Here is a 17,878-nt window from a genome sequence, read left to right on the forward strand (position 1 = left end):
AACACCACAGACCAAAGGAATGGAATGAGTCATCTGAAATACAAAAAAAGAGCACGGTTCAGATGGGAGAGTCTCTGCGTCTGTCTAGCAGGCAGGAAGTCCTGGGTTCTGCATCTGGCACTGTGTAAACTGGGTGTGGTAACACTCACCGGTAATCGGGGAACTTGCTCAGTCACGGCAAAGTCTTAAGTTCATGCCCATCTTCAAGTAGCTTGAGGCCTTCCTGGACTATATGATACCCTGCCTCAAAAACAAAATTTTAGAGCCAGGTGTATGCCTTGGGAATAAGTTTGGGGCCAGCTTGGGCTATATGAGATCCTGTCTCAGAAAAAATGAAATGAATTAATTGGTTATATTAAAGGAATAACACGATTACACGGAAACTACAAAAACTCATTGCAAATACTTACCATGCATATTATAACAGTTTTTAGTTAGAGAATAGTTTTTGAATCAACAACTTTTTGTTTGTTTGTTTTCTTAATGGGAACTCCCAGCAATCCCCCTGTCTAAGCATTCTGAGTACTAGGATTATAGATGTGCCCCAACTGTTAAGTCATTGACTATTAAGAAGCTCTTTAGCAATTCTGTACATGGAACGCTTTAAAATGGACCACTCCAGCACTAAAACATGTGATTGCTACCACTGAGTGTTAACTGGATCCTCAGGTCCTCGTGTTATAGCATTCCCAGGAACACCTGCCACTTGTCCGAAATCTTCCTCTCTGAGTAGCAACTCCAAACAGATGCTTAGAAGTGAGCAACCTTAGTGATGGAGAGAGCCTAGGTGCCAGGGGTCCAAAGTCTAAGAAAAGTGCAGTCTGAGAAGAATTGAAAAGATGGGCACTGAACAGTATTTTAACACAGGCAGCGTCCAGAGAAGAAACCAGCCAAAGGACTATCATGATGATCTCTATAAGCAGACTATTTACATTGGGGGGAAATAGGGATTCTGGACATCACAGATGAAGTGTCAATCTTTCTCAGGAGAATCTAGTATGGAAAGAGCGCAGACACACGAATTCAAAGCTTACACTTAAGCTTCTAAGTTCCTGGTAATATTGCAAGATTTGGTAGTAGCTGTTTTGGTTTTTTAAGGCAGAATCTCATATAGCCCAGTTTGGCCTCTGATTTCTCACTTGGCCAAAGCTGGTCTCAAATTCTTTATTCTCCTGCTTCACTCTCTTATTTACTGGGATGACAAGCATGAACCACCACTCCCTGCTCCAGTTCTTAGCATTAAAGGGCTTCTGAGGACCAAGCCCAAGCCACTGGGTTTGTGTGGTGAGCACCTTTACCTTCTAGGCCAGCTCAGCAGCCCTCAGATAATGTTCTGGGATGTTAGTAATACTGAATGATGGGGATCAAATCCTATGCCATTTTGTAGCTTTCCTGGTATTTAAAACTAAATGAATTTTTACACAAAATCATTAAGTCATTTAATATGCCTCACATTTCTCTTGAACAAGACTACATTTTTTTAAAAGAGATGGTTTCATATATTCTAGGATGGCTTCAATCAATATTTAACTGAACACCTTCCTGTTTCTCCTTCCTGGAATTACTACCATGCCCACATGAGGTTTAAGGATTATTGGGGATGGAACTCACAGTCTTCTGCATGCTAGACAAGCTCTCTACCAATGGAGCTATGTAAAAATATATTTTAATATATATAATTATATATAACATATATTATATATAATATATATATATTTGTGTGTGTTTGTGTGTGTGTGTAGTCAATCACTGGGGGTTTTTCTCATCTCACTCCTTGGAGTATACCAAATTAAAATCAGCTATACATGGTAGAATACAACCACAGATTCCTTGCTCTCTGTCTTTGCATCTTGACTAAAACTGGGTGCTGGGGGTCCCACACATCTGCAACTGCCCAGCTTTCTCCAAATGAGGTCCTCTGTCTGGTGGCACTGGAAGAAAGCACGTCCACAGGATGCTGTGCCCAGAGGTGGACAAGAAGGTTGACCTCCTGTCAGCAAGGAGCTCCCATCTGTTCCCATATCGTGAGTCACCCTGTGCTTGGAGATAAGTCCCAAAGTACAGCTTTATCATCCACTGAAGCAAAATGGACACACTTTTCCATTATGCCCGAGTCTGTAACGAAAGCCCGAGGAAGTGAGTGGAACATGAAGTCACCCCTTCCGCCGCGGCAGACAGATGGACAGAGACATTCTCTTTTGTTTCCAGCCCTTTGTCTTCCGAGCACTTTTGGCATTTCCTTCAGGAAGCTGAAGGTTATGACCTAAGGTTTCCTTAGTGAACACACTCTGTTTCCCACAGTCAGCCTCACCCAGAAATGACATCTACTCTAGTAGGTGAGGTTTATCTCCATGTCCCAACTGTGTCCTGTCCTGTGCATATCCAATGACACTTGCAAACAAAAATTCTGAAAAGTAACAATAGGCTGGAAAGCCAGACACACCGAAGTACTCCCATTTAATCTGCAGTTAAAAAAAAAAGATGACAATAACTCCAAGAGCTGACTTTTGTAATAATTTTGTGTTGTAGGCTGCCATTTCACAGTTGCTTTCATTTTAATAGAAACATTTAAATGGCCAGAAAAATTTAAGATGTTTGTGTGTGTCGGGGTGGGGGTGGGCGGTGATCACTCACCCTATAGTCTGTTAAATTGATATGACATTGCCCCATATTGTTCTTATAAGAACCCAAGACGGTGTCCTCAAACATGGGATGGCTTAGAGACTGGATAGGTAGCTCAGCTGGTAGAGTGCTTGCCTAGCATATGGAAGGACCTGGGTTCAATCCCCAGCCCAGCATAAACCTGGGCCCAGCACTGAGGAAGAGGCAGAAGCAGAAGGACTAAAAGTTGACATTCATCTTCAGAGTGAGCTCGAGGCAAGCCTGGAGCCCACTAGACCTTGACTTAAGAGCAGACAAACCAAAAAAGTACAAAGCATTGAGCGACTTAATATTATCTCCTGCTCACCGTGTTTCATCTCCCCTAGCATTTTGCAAAAAAGGCCAAGAATGCATGCTTCTGTAGTTGGGATTGAAAAATATTTAGGAATTCACTGTTGTATTTTAGAAGGCTATATTTTAGGGTGGAACTATCACACTTCGTGTTTTTTTTTTTTTTTTTTTTTTTACCTCCAAAGAGTTACATTTATTTGCTGTGGTCTTTAGAAGGCTTTCTCTTTCTCTCTACATGTCTTTAATGCTAGTTAATTGAAGTTTCTCTTCCTGAAAAAGCTAAAGTGGTTTCAAAACAAACCACTTTTTTCCACACCCTAGCTTATCAAGGCAAAAGCTTTTAAAGAGTACCGCAAATTTACTCTTAACTCTAATTCCAAAGGGCCACATAATCGACAGACATCTCAATGAGTGATTTCTAAAAAAGTTCTCTTCACAAAAGAATCTTTAAAAAAAAATCAGTTTATTAATGTTTAAAAGTTGATAAAGCTATGTGCAAAATGACCCACAAAAGTCAGAAACCTATTAAATACTATTTTTTTTAAAAAAAGACATTTCTTGGTTTAATTGCACTGAAAACCATGCTAAAGAGACAGTAATATATTTTTATTCTCTGCAACATTTACACCTCACCATCTCTATCTATTAACAGCCCAAACAAAGAACTCCTGGTGCTCCCTGTCAGTTAAAGTAATGCTTTTTCGGATACAAGAGGGTAGCACTTTCTTAAGAACTACACATTCAGTGGTGTTAACACAGGTTAGGAAGAAACTCAACAGATGACCTCGAAGAAACAAATACATTCAAAAAATCATAAATCGTATTTTAAACGAAATAACCCCCCATTGTTTGAAATGGCTCATACAACACTCTGAAATAATCAATGAAAGTGCCAAAGACATCGTATTTGTTAGAGAAGGACAAGAAGAAATCACTCTTGGTTTGCAAAAGTCACCGCCACACTTCACTTCATCCTGTGGGTTTTCTCCTGTTTCATCTCAGGTCCGGGAGGATGCCATTCAAATAAAATAGACCTCGTTATTCCCATTACAAACACATGTTCACTGTGGTTGTAATGGGAATAAGGAATAAGGAATGCATGAGGAATATGGAACACATTTTCACTTTGAACCCAGCCTAGCAAATAACCAACAACTTAACGCGCCTTACATGGAAGCTTTGGCCTCAGCAAGTAGCCTTTCCCGTGAATAGCCGTCCAGTTTCAGACAATCAAGAAAGAGCCCTGTACAACCCCCTACTGACGAACAACGTCAGACAGTTAAGATATAAAGTAAAAGAATATGGGGAAGGGCAGGAAGGAGAGAGGGGAGGGGGAGGGAGAGTGCGAGGTGCGCACCCCCTACCAAGCTAATGGGCACATCCCCACTTTACCATTAACAGTGAAAGATCACATCTCAAAACACCAGGGATACTTTCTCATGGGACGTTAGTCTTTGAGAAGGGGTCAGATGCGCCCTTCAGGAGCTTGACAATGCTAGACCTTTGGCTCAGTGCAAAATCAAAGCTCCAGAGTATGGGGGGGAGGGCAGGAAACCCATTGCAGGCCAGACCTTATCTCCACCCTTTCCAGTGCTTTGTTCACAAGAACGACCTACCCTACACCGTGGCATCGCCAGGCCACACATTCTCCCTTCCCTCCCTCTCTCAAGCTCCCAGGAGCTCCTTCCCGGCAGCAGTGGAAAATGAGAGACATTTTTTTTTTTTTAAATTCTGGGGTAGTGAGTGACCAAGTCAGTATGGTTCCCCAGTATCAACGGCTTCCATTTTTAAGAGGAAGAGTTGACGTTTCCAGAAGACATAATGGTCTCTGGGTTGTCCCCATCATCCTTCTGTGGGTGGGAGGAGTTGTCTGATTTGCTGCGGCTGAATTCCATGCCTGGGATGATGGGCCGCTTGAATTTGCCAGTGGAGTCTCCGTTGGGACATTTGCAACAGGATACAATCCGGATGAAGGCCCTGCGCATCTCCTTGTTGGTCAGGGTGTAAATGATGGGATTGGTACCTGAGTTCAGCACAGCCAACACCAGGAAGTACTCTGCTTTGTACAGGATGTTGCAGGTCTTCGCCTTGCAGCCCACATCCAGCAACAGCAGGATGAAGAGAGGGGCCCAGCAGGCAATGAAGACACTCAGGACAATGATCACGGTCTTCAGTAAGGCCAGCGACTTCTCAGAACTGCGGCTGGCCTTGGAAATGTTCTTTCGGAAGGTCAGGCGGCGGCTTCGAGTCCTGACCAAGGAGTAGATCCTGCAGTAGAGAATGACGATGGACAGCAGGAGCAGAGTGAAGACGGTGGTGCAGAAAAGAATATAGTGCTTGTGGTAGAGCGGGAGCACGGTGGAGCAGCTGGACAGCGAGTTGATGCAGTTCCAGCCCATGATGGGCAGGCCCCCCAGAATCAGGGAGATGACCCAGCAGGCGCTGATCAGCAGAAACGAGCGCGAGCTGTTGCTCCCATTGTGCAGTTTCATCTTCAGCATGGTGATGTAGCGCTCTATGGCGATGGCAAGGAGGCTGAACACCGAGGCCGACAGAGCCACAAACATACTCCCTTCCCGCAGAAACCACTGGGCGGGGGTGAGCTTGTAGGTGGTGGCCCCAGATAACAGCAGGTTAGCTGCATAAGCCACTCCTGCTAACAGGTCCGAGAGGGCCAGGTTGCCGATGAAATAGTACATGGGCCGATGGAACTTCTTGGTTTTCCAGATAGTTAGCAAGACAAATATATTCTCTAGGATGATGAAGCAGCAGATGAGAATGAAGACCACTGAAGTCAGTTTAATGCCGTGGTCCTTCTCCAACCCGATGTTCAATTTGCCTGTGTAGTTATAATGCCGGACTATGATATCATAGTTGCCATAGTCGGAAACTGAGCTACGAAGGGCCTTAACCACAGGGACGCTGGTGGACACCATAGCCGCAGTGTGTCCCCAAGAACCCGGGGTAGGACTTCTCCAGACGAACGCTAGAGGGCGAGGTTGAGCGGGCCTTCAGTTACCGCAGGGCCGGGTCAGTGAGCAATCCAACGTTTTTTTGTGTGTGTTGCTTTTCCGTGGCTGGAGAGAGCCTCCGAAACAGCAGCCTTAAACGAGTTACAAAGAAGAGAGAATCAGGAAAAAGGCCCAGCACACTAGCATAACTCATTCTGGCCAAGGCCCTGCTCCAGTTGGTTGTTGATTTGTTTTAAGAAAACTTGGCCAGAACACAGGGAGGACTTTTTTTTTTTTAACTCAAATTATCATTTCTAGTAACAAAACAAAAATAAATAAACTAGAGACGGAGAGAGATGAAGTTAGAAAGAGGGGGAGAAAGCAAACAAATTACCCAGAATGAAAACTCTAACTAGAGGACAACCTCTCAGCTCACTAAAGCCACCAAAATGGGAATGGGAAACAGCGCCCGTTCTAGTTTTCAAGCCCTCACCGGTTCCCCTGGCATGGCCACCCCTGGGCTTCCAACCCTGAGATTTCTCTAAGTGCCACCAGCTCAGCCACTTGCTTCACCACCAGTCCAGGGGCCTCTTCTCACAGGAGGCCCCAGCTGCCAAATCTGTGTGTAGTGTAGATACGTACACCCCTGAGCATTCACCACACACACACACACACACACACACACACACACACCACAGCTCCTAGAGATCAGCCCACCTCCTAGTTACCATGCAAGAAAGTAGATTTGCAGGAGGTTCGTTTGACAACGTAAGTCATTTTCTGGGCTCTATTAATAACTCCCTCGGAGCAGGTGTGCTGGGGGTCGGGTCGGAGGGCGCAGTGAGGTGTGGGCCGCCGGGCCTTGCAGTAAACAGGAAAGCTTGGCGCCTCCACCAAGCAACTGCCTAGTCTTTCTTCTTAATTTTTTTTGCTTCCCTCCTCCCTACCCAAGTCCCCCCCCATACACACACACAAGTAAACTTATTAAGTTTAAAGATATTCATCTAGAGCCCCTCCTACAAGATTGCAGCAAATCCCAGAGGTTTCTACTCGTACCGATTGCCTCTTTCGACTTCAGCCAAAGCAGGCACGCACGCACGCACAGAGTAGTGACCGTGCTAGTAATAACGGAGCATGCCACTTTCTTCTAGCTTTAGGCTAGAAACTTTCCAGAAACACACACTGCTGCATTTTCAGGGGCAGTTTTAGCCAGTGTTATCAATCCCCGTCCTCGGCCCACACCCTCGACCTTGCCCCCTCTCACATAACGAGGACACAGCACGAAGTACTTTAAAGACTGCCCAGGTAATGGATCAACGTTGTAAAATGAAGTTTAAAAAAAAAAAACTATAACCATTGATTATGACAGAAAAGTTCACGAAACTGCAAGTTTCCCCACCCTAACCGTAGAGTCCACTCTCGGGCAGGGGAAGTCATTGCGGTGATGCCTGATAATTTTGTCTATAGCATTTCTAAAATTAGGCGTCTCCGCTTTTCTCTGCCCCCTCACCCACCCACGCCCGTCTTTTCTGCAATTTGGGGATTGATCCATTTCTGAAATTCATTAACCCCGTACCCCAAGACGAAGCCAATCAAGATGGGTTCCATAGTAACCTGGTAATGCACTTTTCTTTCTTTTTCAAAGTTTTTCTTTGTTTCGTTCGGTTTCAAAGCTTAGTTCTTGGCACCTGAGTGCCCCCCCCCCCCGCACTCAGCGCTGAAGACTGAGAGGCTCACAACCCCCTACCTCGCTCAAGCAGGACGAAGAAGCTGCGTCCGCAGGGCTCTGGGTCTACACCGCGCGATCTGCATCTTGCTGCTGTCCTCGAATGACGGCGACCAGCTCACTCGCAAAGTTCTCTGAGCTGGGGTCCCCTCCCTCCGCAGCCGTTCACTCCAATGGCCAGCCTTGGCTGCCGCTGCCCGCACCAGTGGCAAAGCGAAGTCTCTGAGCGCCCCGCCGAGGCTGGGTGGCTCCTCTAGGAAGGGACTGGGAGGGGTTAATGCCTCTAACTCCTCCGCCCTCTGCCAATGGCAGGGGGCCCCTCCGGGTCCGTGCAGCTGAGAAGCAGCTTTCAAGAAAGATCTGGGGCAGAGTGACTAAAATAAAACGAAATGAATAGGAGCCCCTCCGCCCCAACCAGCAGAGAGGGGGGAAGAAAAGGGGTGGAGCCTGGCAGCCCCTAAATTCTAATTCACAAATCACGTCTCTTGCCTTCTACCCGCGGTCTCCTGGGCTGGAGAGGACTCAGAAACTAGAGATGGGCTCCCTTGAAAAACTTTTCTAAGGTAAAATCTTAGCAGAGGACAAGCCTGCATCTCGTGGAGGACCTTTTTGGTCCCCGGTCCCACAGCCCTGTGGATCCGAGTGGCCCCTGTGCTCTAGGAGCCGCTTATACACGGTCAGGGGAAACACAACCCTAGTCCAAGAGAGTCTCCGCCGCGCCGCGGGGAGGAGATCCTGGGAAGGGGTTGCGAAGGAGACCGGAGGCAAGCCGCCTGAAGGCACCGAAATGCTTCTGTCCTCCTCCTCCCCCTCTCTTACTCTGATCCTAGCGAAGCCTTGAAACTTGCGGTCTGGTGGGCAGAAAGTGGCTTTCCCCGGGCGCACCGTGAAGTGGGCCAGCGCCGGGCTTGGTGTGGGGTGGGGGTTCCCCTCGCTCAGCTGAGTGCCAAGCCAGGCGGTGTGTCCCAGATTCTGGGAAGCGCGGGGACCTTTGAGGAGGTGGGCTGCTAACCCTGACCTCAGAGATTTAACAGTCAGGCAGCTCAGGAATTTCCACAGGGGAAGGGGTTGCCTGGGTTTTCACAGGCCGGCACCTACTGCAGCCTGGCTAAAACTGAGCTCCCCTTTTCTATTTGAGAGATAACTAAGAGACCCCCAAATCTACAGAGTCACACCTCACCCACATTTTCTCTCCGTAGATAATATTTAAAAGATTGAGGTTGAAGAGGCCTTGGTTAGGTTTGTTTAGGTAGCAACCTTGCCCTACAGTTAAAAAGAGGTTCCACCCAAGTCCCCTGGTCACATTGTCTTCCCACCCACCCTAAGCAGATGTGAACGCAAAACTTCCTCCACTGTGCAGTTTCAATTGACAGACACACCCTGTACCTGAATGACTCAAAAGAGGCTGAATGAATAAACAACAGACCCCTACCTTCTGAGATTTTTATGAACATGCAAAAAAAAAAAGTTAACTGCTAATTCACATCTGCCTAAGAACTCTCGTCGACAGCCTTGTACCCTGTATACCCACAAACTACAGAGCTTGCAAAAACAGTATGGAAACCAAGATAACAGCCGTCCAGTCTCCTCCGGAAAAGAATGAGTTTGAGACTTGTTTTATTTGAAAGAGGAAACGATTAAAGTCTATCAGAGCACAGCAGAGGCAAGGAGCGAGCCTCTTCTCCCCTCCCACCATTAACTTAAAAGGTCTTTCAAGGGAAACTGAACACCTTGCTGTCTCAAGACGTGATGGACACTGCCCCGTGACACAAGCGGGGACTGGGGACTGTTCTATCCTGAGAGACCTGGAGATGCCCAGTTACTGTATTAGCAGAGCTCAGTCCCCAAATCTAAGGTGTCTTGCCTGCTGGCTCAAACACTGTCAATCACTTTAAATATTCCAGTTGCTTTTCCTAAACAGAGCAGACTCCCGCACTTCGACTTTTTCAGCGTTGTACTTCTGATTCTACTTGCCTCTAAATGTGCATAAAATGATGACTGATGTATTCGGTGTGGAGAGGGAAGTTTGTGTTTCAAAAAGCAGCACACACTACCTCGCACTTGAGGTCTTGCTGCTTCAGCTCTCAAGTGTGGACTATCACACTTAGCCATATCCATGTCATTATCTGTCTACAGCCAGGCACAGGGGTAAGTGCCTGTAATCTCAGAATTTCTAGAGGCAGGGTCAGGAGTTCAAGGTTATCCTTGGCTGTCTAGTGAGGTGAGGGCCACCTTGGGACACTTGAGACACTCTCTCTGTCTCTGTCTCTGTCTCTCTCTCTCTCTCTCTCTCTCTCTCTCACACACACACACACACACACACACACAACAAAGGCTTGAATGTATCTCAGTGGTAGGCCATTTCCTTAGCTTGTGCAACACCCTGGGTTCTGTTCCCAGTACTAAGAAAAGAAAAGATAGTCTATGAGTGGTGGCAAATGTTTTTAATCCCAGCATTTCAGAGGGAAGCATTTCTTTGTAAAGGCAGGCATATCTTTGTAAATCTGAAGCCAGTCAGGCTAGCCAGGACTATACTGAGACGCTGTCTCAAATGAAAAGGGCGGGAGGGGGGCAGAAAAAATGAAAAACTGCACATATTCCATAGTCGGAGTCAGAGTTCTCTGAAGAAACAGAATTGATTGCCATCTGGCTAGTCCAACAATGGCTATCTACTGAGAGATTAAGAATCCGGCACCCATAAGCCCATGAGGATGAATGTTTCAGGGGTCCCATTCTGGTTCGGGGGTCCTGGAGGACTCCAAGGGAATTGCTGGCCTTCAATCTCCATTGAAATCCTGAAGACAGGTTCTAAAAGTAGTGCAGCAATGCCTCCACAGCAGGGGATAGGAACTCATCAGGTAGAGTGAGGGCAAGCAACCAAAAAGAAAAAGCTGACTCTCGCAAGACTTGAGAGCGCTATGTGACCTGAGTTAAGCGGAAGTTAGGTCTCTTTTTCGTGGTGCCTCCCAGACCGTCGGCTGCGCGAAGATGAACCTGAATATCTCCTTCCCTGCCACCAGCTGCCAAAAACTCATTGAAGTGGACTATAAATGCAAGCTTCGGATGTTCTATGAGAAGCACATGGCCACAGATGCCCTGGGTGAAGAGTAGAAGGGTTATGTGGTCCGAATCAGTGGCGGCAATGACAAACAAGGTTTTCCCATGAAACAAGGTGTCCTGACCCATGGCAGAGTGTGCCTGCTGTTGAGTAAGGGGCATTCTTGTTATAGACCAAGGAGAACTGGAGAGAGGAAGCACAAGTCTGTCTGAGGATGCATTGTAGATGCCAATCTGAGTGTTCTCAACTTGGTTATTGTAAAAAAAAAAAAAAAAAAGGAGAGAAGGATATTCCTGGACTGACAGATACTACTGTGCCTCGTTGGTTGGGACCTAAAATAGCTAGCAGAATCCAAAAGCTTTTAAATCTTTCTAAAGAAGATGATGCCCCCCCCCATTAGGTTGTCAAAAAGCCTTTAAACAAAGAAGGTAAGAAGCCCAGGACCAAGGCACCCAAGATTCAGCGTCTTGTGACTCCAAGTGTCCTGCAACACAAACGCTGGTGTATTTTTCTGAAGAAGCAACGAACAAAGAAAAACAAGGAGGAGGCTGCAGAATATGCTAAAATTTTGGCTAAGAGAATGAAGGAAGCCAAAGAAAAGCGTCAGGAACAGATTGCCAAGAGGCGAAGACTGTCCTCACTGAGAGCTTCTACTTCTAAGTCTGAGTCCAGTCAAAAATAAGTCTATAAGGGTAACAAATAAATGATCAGACTCTGAAAAAACAGAAAGAGAGAGAGAGAGAGAGAGAGCTTTCTCATGGACTGCCACCAGAAGGTGTGGCTCGGTTTTGGAGTTTTGGGGTTTTGGGATTGGTCTTCCCACCTCAAATGATCCTGTGGAGAAAACCCATCCCAGGCATGCCCAGCTGCTTGAGATTAAGCAGATTCCTTATGTCAAGTTGACAGCCAAGATTAATTATCACAAATATATAGTCATAGGTCTATGTAACTGTAGATATTAGAATCTTATGTAGCGTGGGATGGCCTCAAACTCCATTGCTGTCGACCAAAGACAGCCTCAACTTCTGATTTTCTGATTCTTCTGCTTCCACTTCCCAGGTGTTGGTGTTACAGGCATGCACCACCGCATCTGGCTTTATGTTGAAACAGTGCTGGGGATTGAGCCCAGGGTTTTGCACATGCTAAGGAAATGGCCCACCACTGAAATATACCCAAGCCTCTGTGTGTGTGTGTGTGTGTGTGTGTGTGTGTGTGTGTGTGTGTGTGTGTAAGATAGTCTCAAGTATCCTAAGGTGACCCTCATCTTACTAAATAGCCAAGGGTAACCTAGCACTTCACCAATTTAGCTACTCATGATTACCTCCTAATGATTGTTATCTGAAACTTCTCAGAGCCTTTCTTAGAGACCTAAAGACAAGTTGTGTTTTCGGTAATTCCACACCAGATTCTAACCCTTGCAGATTAGTCACGGCAGGTTATGTTCGATTATCCTAATTTTATGAACATGGAAAACGGGCCCCCGCTATATTAATCATGTTGGTTAATGTGCAATATGACCATAGACAGACTTTAGAATCATAACCACCACACCAAACCACTGAGATAAACCTCAAGTCTATCAAAGAATTGCTCCGGAGAAATCTTTTCTGTTGTACGTACCATGGCTGAGGACAACACGCAGGTCTGGCTCAGCACTGTAAAAAAACATAGCTATTTTGCAGATGGTGATTTGGTAACTAGTGGTTTCTGTTATCATACACCTCTGGAATGTAAAATGTATAGAACCAATGGGCAGATGAGAAAGCCCAGCAAGTTGTCAGCCACAGCTTTCTGGTGAATTCCAGGACTCTAGCCACGTACCCTCCAAAGCAGCTTTACTGAAGCCCTGAAGCCGTCCCTAAGAACTATGCCCTCCAGCTAATTCTTGGTTGGTGGTCTAGCCCTTTCTCTGCCTGGGAGCCACACCCTGTGTTCCCACCTTAAGTCCACAGGAAGGCTGCAAATCCCCTGTGTCTGGGTCATCTTAAGGTGGCTCCATTTCAGAGTTCTGATTTTAAAGAAGCTTCCCTATCCTTTAGTGTTTTTCCTTAAGAGTTATCAGATAAAATAGCCCTTGATCTTTGAACTACAGCTCACGTAAATAACTAAATACTTGTTCATCTGGGAATCAAATGAGATGGAGTAAGCTATATCTTTGCTAAATCCGAGTACCCGTTTTTTCTATTTACTCCAGTTGATTTTCAACTCACCCACCTCTCAAGCCCCAGGGAAAAGCAACAACTTACTCATTTATTCTTATCATTCATTTTCTTTCTGGTTTTCAAACAAAATCATTTAATGACATTTCTTATATAGACGTGTGTGTGTGTGTGTGTGTGTGTGTGTGTGTGTGTGTGTGTGTAGGGAGATACTCCTGCCATGGCATTCACATGTATGTCAGAGAACAACCTGGGGAAATTGGTGGTCTCCTTTCAAACAAAGTTGTGGGGGGTCAAACTCACTAGACAGACTTAGTGGGAAGTACTTTTAGTCTTTGATTCTTGTCTCTGGCCTTGACAAAATCATTCTGTGATCAAGCCAATACATGCACATCATTTAGAAAACATCAAAGAGTACTTATCTTGTGGACTGTTACTCCTTGGTGCTCTCTGGTCCTCAGTTTCCCATGTCCCATGGGTAGAGTCCTCTTCTTATTTATTTATTTTTATTTGTTTTAAAAAAGAAAACAAGCTATCATTTTTTTATTATACATACCAATTCAAGTTCCTGTCCCCCCCCCATTCCCTCCACATACCCTTCTACCCCAGCCCCTCATCCACTCCTCAGAGAGGGGAAGGCACATTGCTTTGGGGAAGGTCCAAGGCCCTCCCTACTATATCTAGGTTGAGCAAGCTATCCATCCAAAGAGAATAGGATCCCAAAGAGACAACACAAACAGTAGGGATAAATCCTGGTGCCAAAGTGACCCCTCAGTCTTCCCCAGCTATGCAACTGCCAACCACATTCAAATTGAATACTTTGGTCCTTTGCTTGTTCTTTCCCAGTCCAGCTGGTATTGGTGAGCTCCCATTTGCTCAGCTAGACTGTTTCAGTGGATGAACCCATCATGGTCTTGACCTCTTTGCTCATATTCTCATTCCTCCCACTCTTCAACTGGACTTTGGGAATTCAGTCCAATGCTCAGATGCAAGTCTCTGCCTCTGTTTTCATCAGTTGCTGGATGAAGGTTCTGTGGTGATATTTAAAATATTCATCAGTTTGACTATAGGACAAGGCCAGTTGGGGCACCCTCTCCTCTATTTCTTAGGACCTTAGCGGGGGTCATCCTTGTGGATTCCTGGGAATTTCTCTAGAGTCAGATTTCTTGCTAACCCCATTATGGCTCCCTCAATCAAGACATCTCTTTCCTTGCTCTCATCTCTGTTCTTCTTCTATCTCAATTATCCTATTCCCTCAAGTTCTTCTCCCCTTCCCCCTTCTCTCCCCCTCTTCCCTTTCTACCCTCCCTTCTCCCCACACCTCTATGTTCACAATTTTGTCAGGTAGTCTTGTCTATTTCGACTTTCCAGGTGAATCTATATATGTTTTTCTTAGGGTTCACCTTGTTACTTAGCTTCTCTAGGATTATAAGATATAGATTCAATAACCTTTGTTTAGAGCTAGTATCCACTTATGAGTGAGTACATACCTATTCATCTTTTGGGGTCTGGATTACCTCACTCAGGATGGTGTTTTCTAGTTCCATCCATTTGAATGCAAAATTCAAAATGTCATTGATTTTTAGTGTTGAGTAGTACTCTAATATGTAAATGTGCCACATTTTCTTTGTCCATTCTTCAGTTGAGGGACATCTAGGTTGTTTCCAGGTTCTGGCTATTACAAATAATGCTGCTATATGAACATAGTTGAACAAATGTCTTAGTAGTATGATTGAGCATCTTTTGGGTATATGCCCAAGAGTGATATTGCTGGATCCTGAGGTAGGTTGATTCCCAATTTTCCGAGAAATTGCCATACTGATTTCTAAAGTGGTTGTACAAGTTTGCATTCCTACCAGCAATGGATGAATGTTCAGCATATTCTACATCCTCTCCAGCATAAGCTATCATTGGTGTTTTTGATCTTAGCCATTCTGACAGGTATAAGATCATATCTCAGAGTTGTTTTGTTTTGCATTTCCCCGATGGCTAAGGATGTTGAGCATTTCCCTAAGTGTCTCTTGGCTGTTTGAGATTCTTCTGTTGAGAATTCTCTGTTTAGTTCTGTACCCTATTTTTAATTGGGTTATTTAGAATTATGATGTCTAATTTCATGGGTTCTTTATATATTTTGGAGATCAGTCCTTTGTCTGATGCGGGGTTGGCATTGGCAAAGATCTTTTTGTCTTATTGACTGTGTCTTTTGCTTTGCAGAAGCTTCTCAGTTTCAAAAGGTCCCATTTATTTATTGTTGCTCTCAGTGTCTGTGCTACTGGTGTTATATTTAGGAAATGGTCAGGTAGAGTCCTCTTAATGATTTTAATAGCTATTGGAAAATCCCTTAACCCTATGCTTATATGCCTATAACTTCATTATTAATCTTTAATATTGTCTATTGATTTTATGCCATGCTGATGTTTTTCAAAAACTTTTTATGCTGAAACGTTGATTAACTTACTCTTAAAGATAATGCTTATGCTGTAAATGTTCCAAATCCTACATGTCTGATATGAGTATATACATAATATATATATGATATATAATATATAATCACATCATATACATATAATATACGTATGGATGGTGTGATGGATAATTTTATGTCAACTTGACACATCTAAAGTTATTTTGAAAGAAGGACCCTCAAGTGAGAGAACAGTCCCACTTCACTGGGCTTTAGGCAAGCCTGTGGTGCATTTTCTTGACTAGTTATTGAAGGGTGAGAGCCAGCTCACTATGGGTGGTGCCACCCATACATTGGTTGTCCTCGGTGCTCTAAAAAAGCAGACTGAGGAAACCACAAGGAGCAAGGCAGTAAACAGCACTGCTCCATGACCTCTGCATCAGTTCCTGCTTCCAGGCCCTTGTCTTGCTTGAATTCTGCTCTGCAGAACCTCAGTGATGGGCTGTGGTATGGAACCGCAAGCTGAAACGAACACTTTTCTCTCCAAACTGCTTTCTGGTCATGCTATTTTATCAAGGCCACAGGAGAGCTATCTCTGACAGCTGCTTTGCGTGCATATGTGTCTGTTCACTACATGTATGCCTGGTGTCTGAAGAGGCCAAAAGAAGCACCAGATTCCCTAGAACTAGAGTTACAGACAAGTGTACATGACCATGTGGGTGCTGGAAATCAAACCTTGGTCCTCTGGAAGAGCAACAAGTGCTCTTAACTGCTGACCGTTCTCCCCAGCCCCAAATAATCTTGCTTGCTTGCTTGTTTGTTTGTTTTAAACAGGAACTCTTTTTAGAGCTCAGGCAGTCCTGTAACTTACTATGTAGACTAGGCTGGACTTGATCTCACAGAAATCTACCCACCTCTGCCTCTCGAGTGCTGGGATTAAAGCTGTGCACCACCCTTCCACACATTATATATTTTAAACGTATACTTTGCCAGTATTCTGGCATATCATAGGCTTTATATATGTGTGTTACATATGTGCTCTATATTTTATGCCTATATATGTTACTTATATGTGTATGTATATGCATATACTTAAGTATATATTATAAGTAATTTTTCATGAGAATCTAAGGCTTTTCTCTTTTGTCTTTTAATTTCTAGTTTAAAGTTTCCTGAATGTGACGCATCCACCTTGCTTCAGCCCATGGATGGTTTTGAGATCTCTTCTCAGAGCTCCAGAGTAACAACACTGCTCTCCAGGCCTACAGTTCTGAACGTTATCTGAACTCATTTCCCTGTTATTTTGATTTTCTCTTTATTCTGCTCGTTTCTAGAACTCTCATTATCCCGGTTGTGGATCATCTGTGTTGACATGTCTCCTCTTCCTACCTCCCCTTCACAAATCCTAGTGTGACAGGCATGCACAAGACATGTACTTTTTGAGTTTTGTAGAAAAAAAATCATTATACAGCCCTAGCTGCTCTGACATTTACCTTTTAGCCCATGCTGACATCATGCTTATAACAATCCTCCTGCCTCAGACTCCCAATTGCTGTGAACATGGATGTGTACCACCATGTCTAATTTCCATGTAATTTTAAAATTCCATATAATTTTATGTATATTCTTTTTTCTCTAAAAAGTTACATTTATGGCTGGGCAGTGTTGACACATACCTTTAATCCCAGCACTCAGGAGGCAAAAGCAGGAGGATCTCTGTGAGTTCAAGGCCAGCCTGGTCTACAAGAGCTACTTCCAGGACAGGCTCCAAAGATACAGAGAAACCCTATCTCAAAAAAACAAACAAAAAAGGTTACATTTATTTATTGTGTGTGTTTGTATGCACACTCATGGGTGCACATGTGTGTCACAGTGAGAATGTGAAATTCAGATTATAAATTGTGAACGCACCCATTCCTTCACTGGCTTCAGAGCCTACTTCTTTGGGATTTCAGAATATATAGGAGACCAGTTAAAATATCCAGCCTTGTAGGACTGAGAAACTTCTAGACTCTTTAAATTTCCAGTCACAGCTAGCCATTGTTGAATTAGTTGGAAGGCAGCCTGTAAGTCATTTCAATAAATTATCATTTTATATATACATACAGAGAAAGATTAATTTCATAAGTCTGTGATGTTAGAGAATGCTGATTTTACAGGCCTGGACTGGAACTTGGACCATTTTAACCAGCATGAGTTTGGAATGATGCTAATCTCTTCCAGAGTAGCTCATAACCTATCTCTCTCTATCCACCCTTTTTCTCTCACATCATTAGAGTTGATGTCATGATTTTGTTAGTCTAGTCTTGATAATGTAGCAAAATACTTTAGATCGAGTAATTTATAAAAAAAAACCCACAAACATGTACAAGTCCCCCACACTGGGATGTCCATGAACAAGAGACAGCCAAATCTAGCTGAGCATGATAGTGCATGCCTTTAACTCCAGCAGTCGGGAGGCAGAAGCAGAACAACTGAGTGAGTTCTTAGTTAGGTTTCTATGGCTGTGAAGAGACACCACGACCAGGGCAACTCTTGTAAAGGAAAAACATTTAATGGGGTGGCTTACAATTTTTTGAAGTTTGGTTCATTATCATCATGGTGGGACATGGCAACTTACAATCAACA

At 44.4% G+C, this 17,878-nt stretch overlaps 1 protein-coding gene and 1 pseudogene across 1 annotated transcript; one reads left to right on the forward strand and one right to left on the reverse strand.

Annotated features, from left to right (window-relative positions):
* Positions 1 to 3,398: 3,398 nt before the first annotated feature.
* On the reverse strand, positions 3,399 to 7,945 carry S1pr1 (sphingosine-1-phosphate receptor 1). Its single transcript, XM_005357172.3, has 2 exons — positions 7,651 to 7,945; positions 3,399 to 6,055 (listed from the first exon to the last, which is right to left on the reverse strand). Exon 2 carries the CDS (start codon positions 5,886 to 5,888, stop codon positions 4,740 to 4,742), a length of 1,149 nt encoding a protein of 382 aa, XP_005357229.1. The 5' UTR covers positions 5,889 to 6,055; positions 7,651 to 7,945; the 3' UTR covers positions 3,399 to 4,739.
* A 2,672-nt stretch (positions 7,946 to 10,617) lies between these two features.
* LOC106144031 lies at positions 10,618 to 11,369 on the forward strand (annotated as a pseudogene).
* The last annotated feature ends 6,509 nt before the right edge of the window (positions 11,370 to 17,878 follow it).

This window comes from Microtus ochrogaster, chromosome 21 (genome assembly GCF_000317375.1).
Source record: "Microtus ochrogaster isolate Prairie Vole_2 chromosome 21, MicOch1.0, whole genome shotgun sequence".
NCBI lineage: Eukaryota > Metazoa > Chordata > Mammalia > Rodentia > Cricetidae > Microtus > Microtus ochrogaster.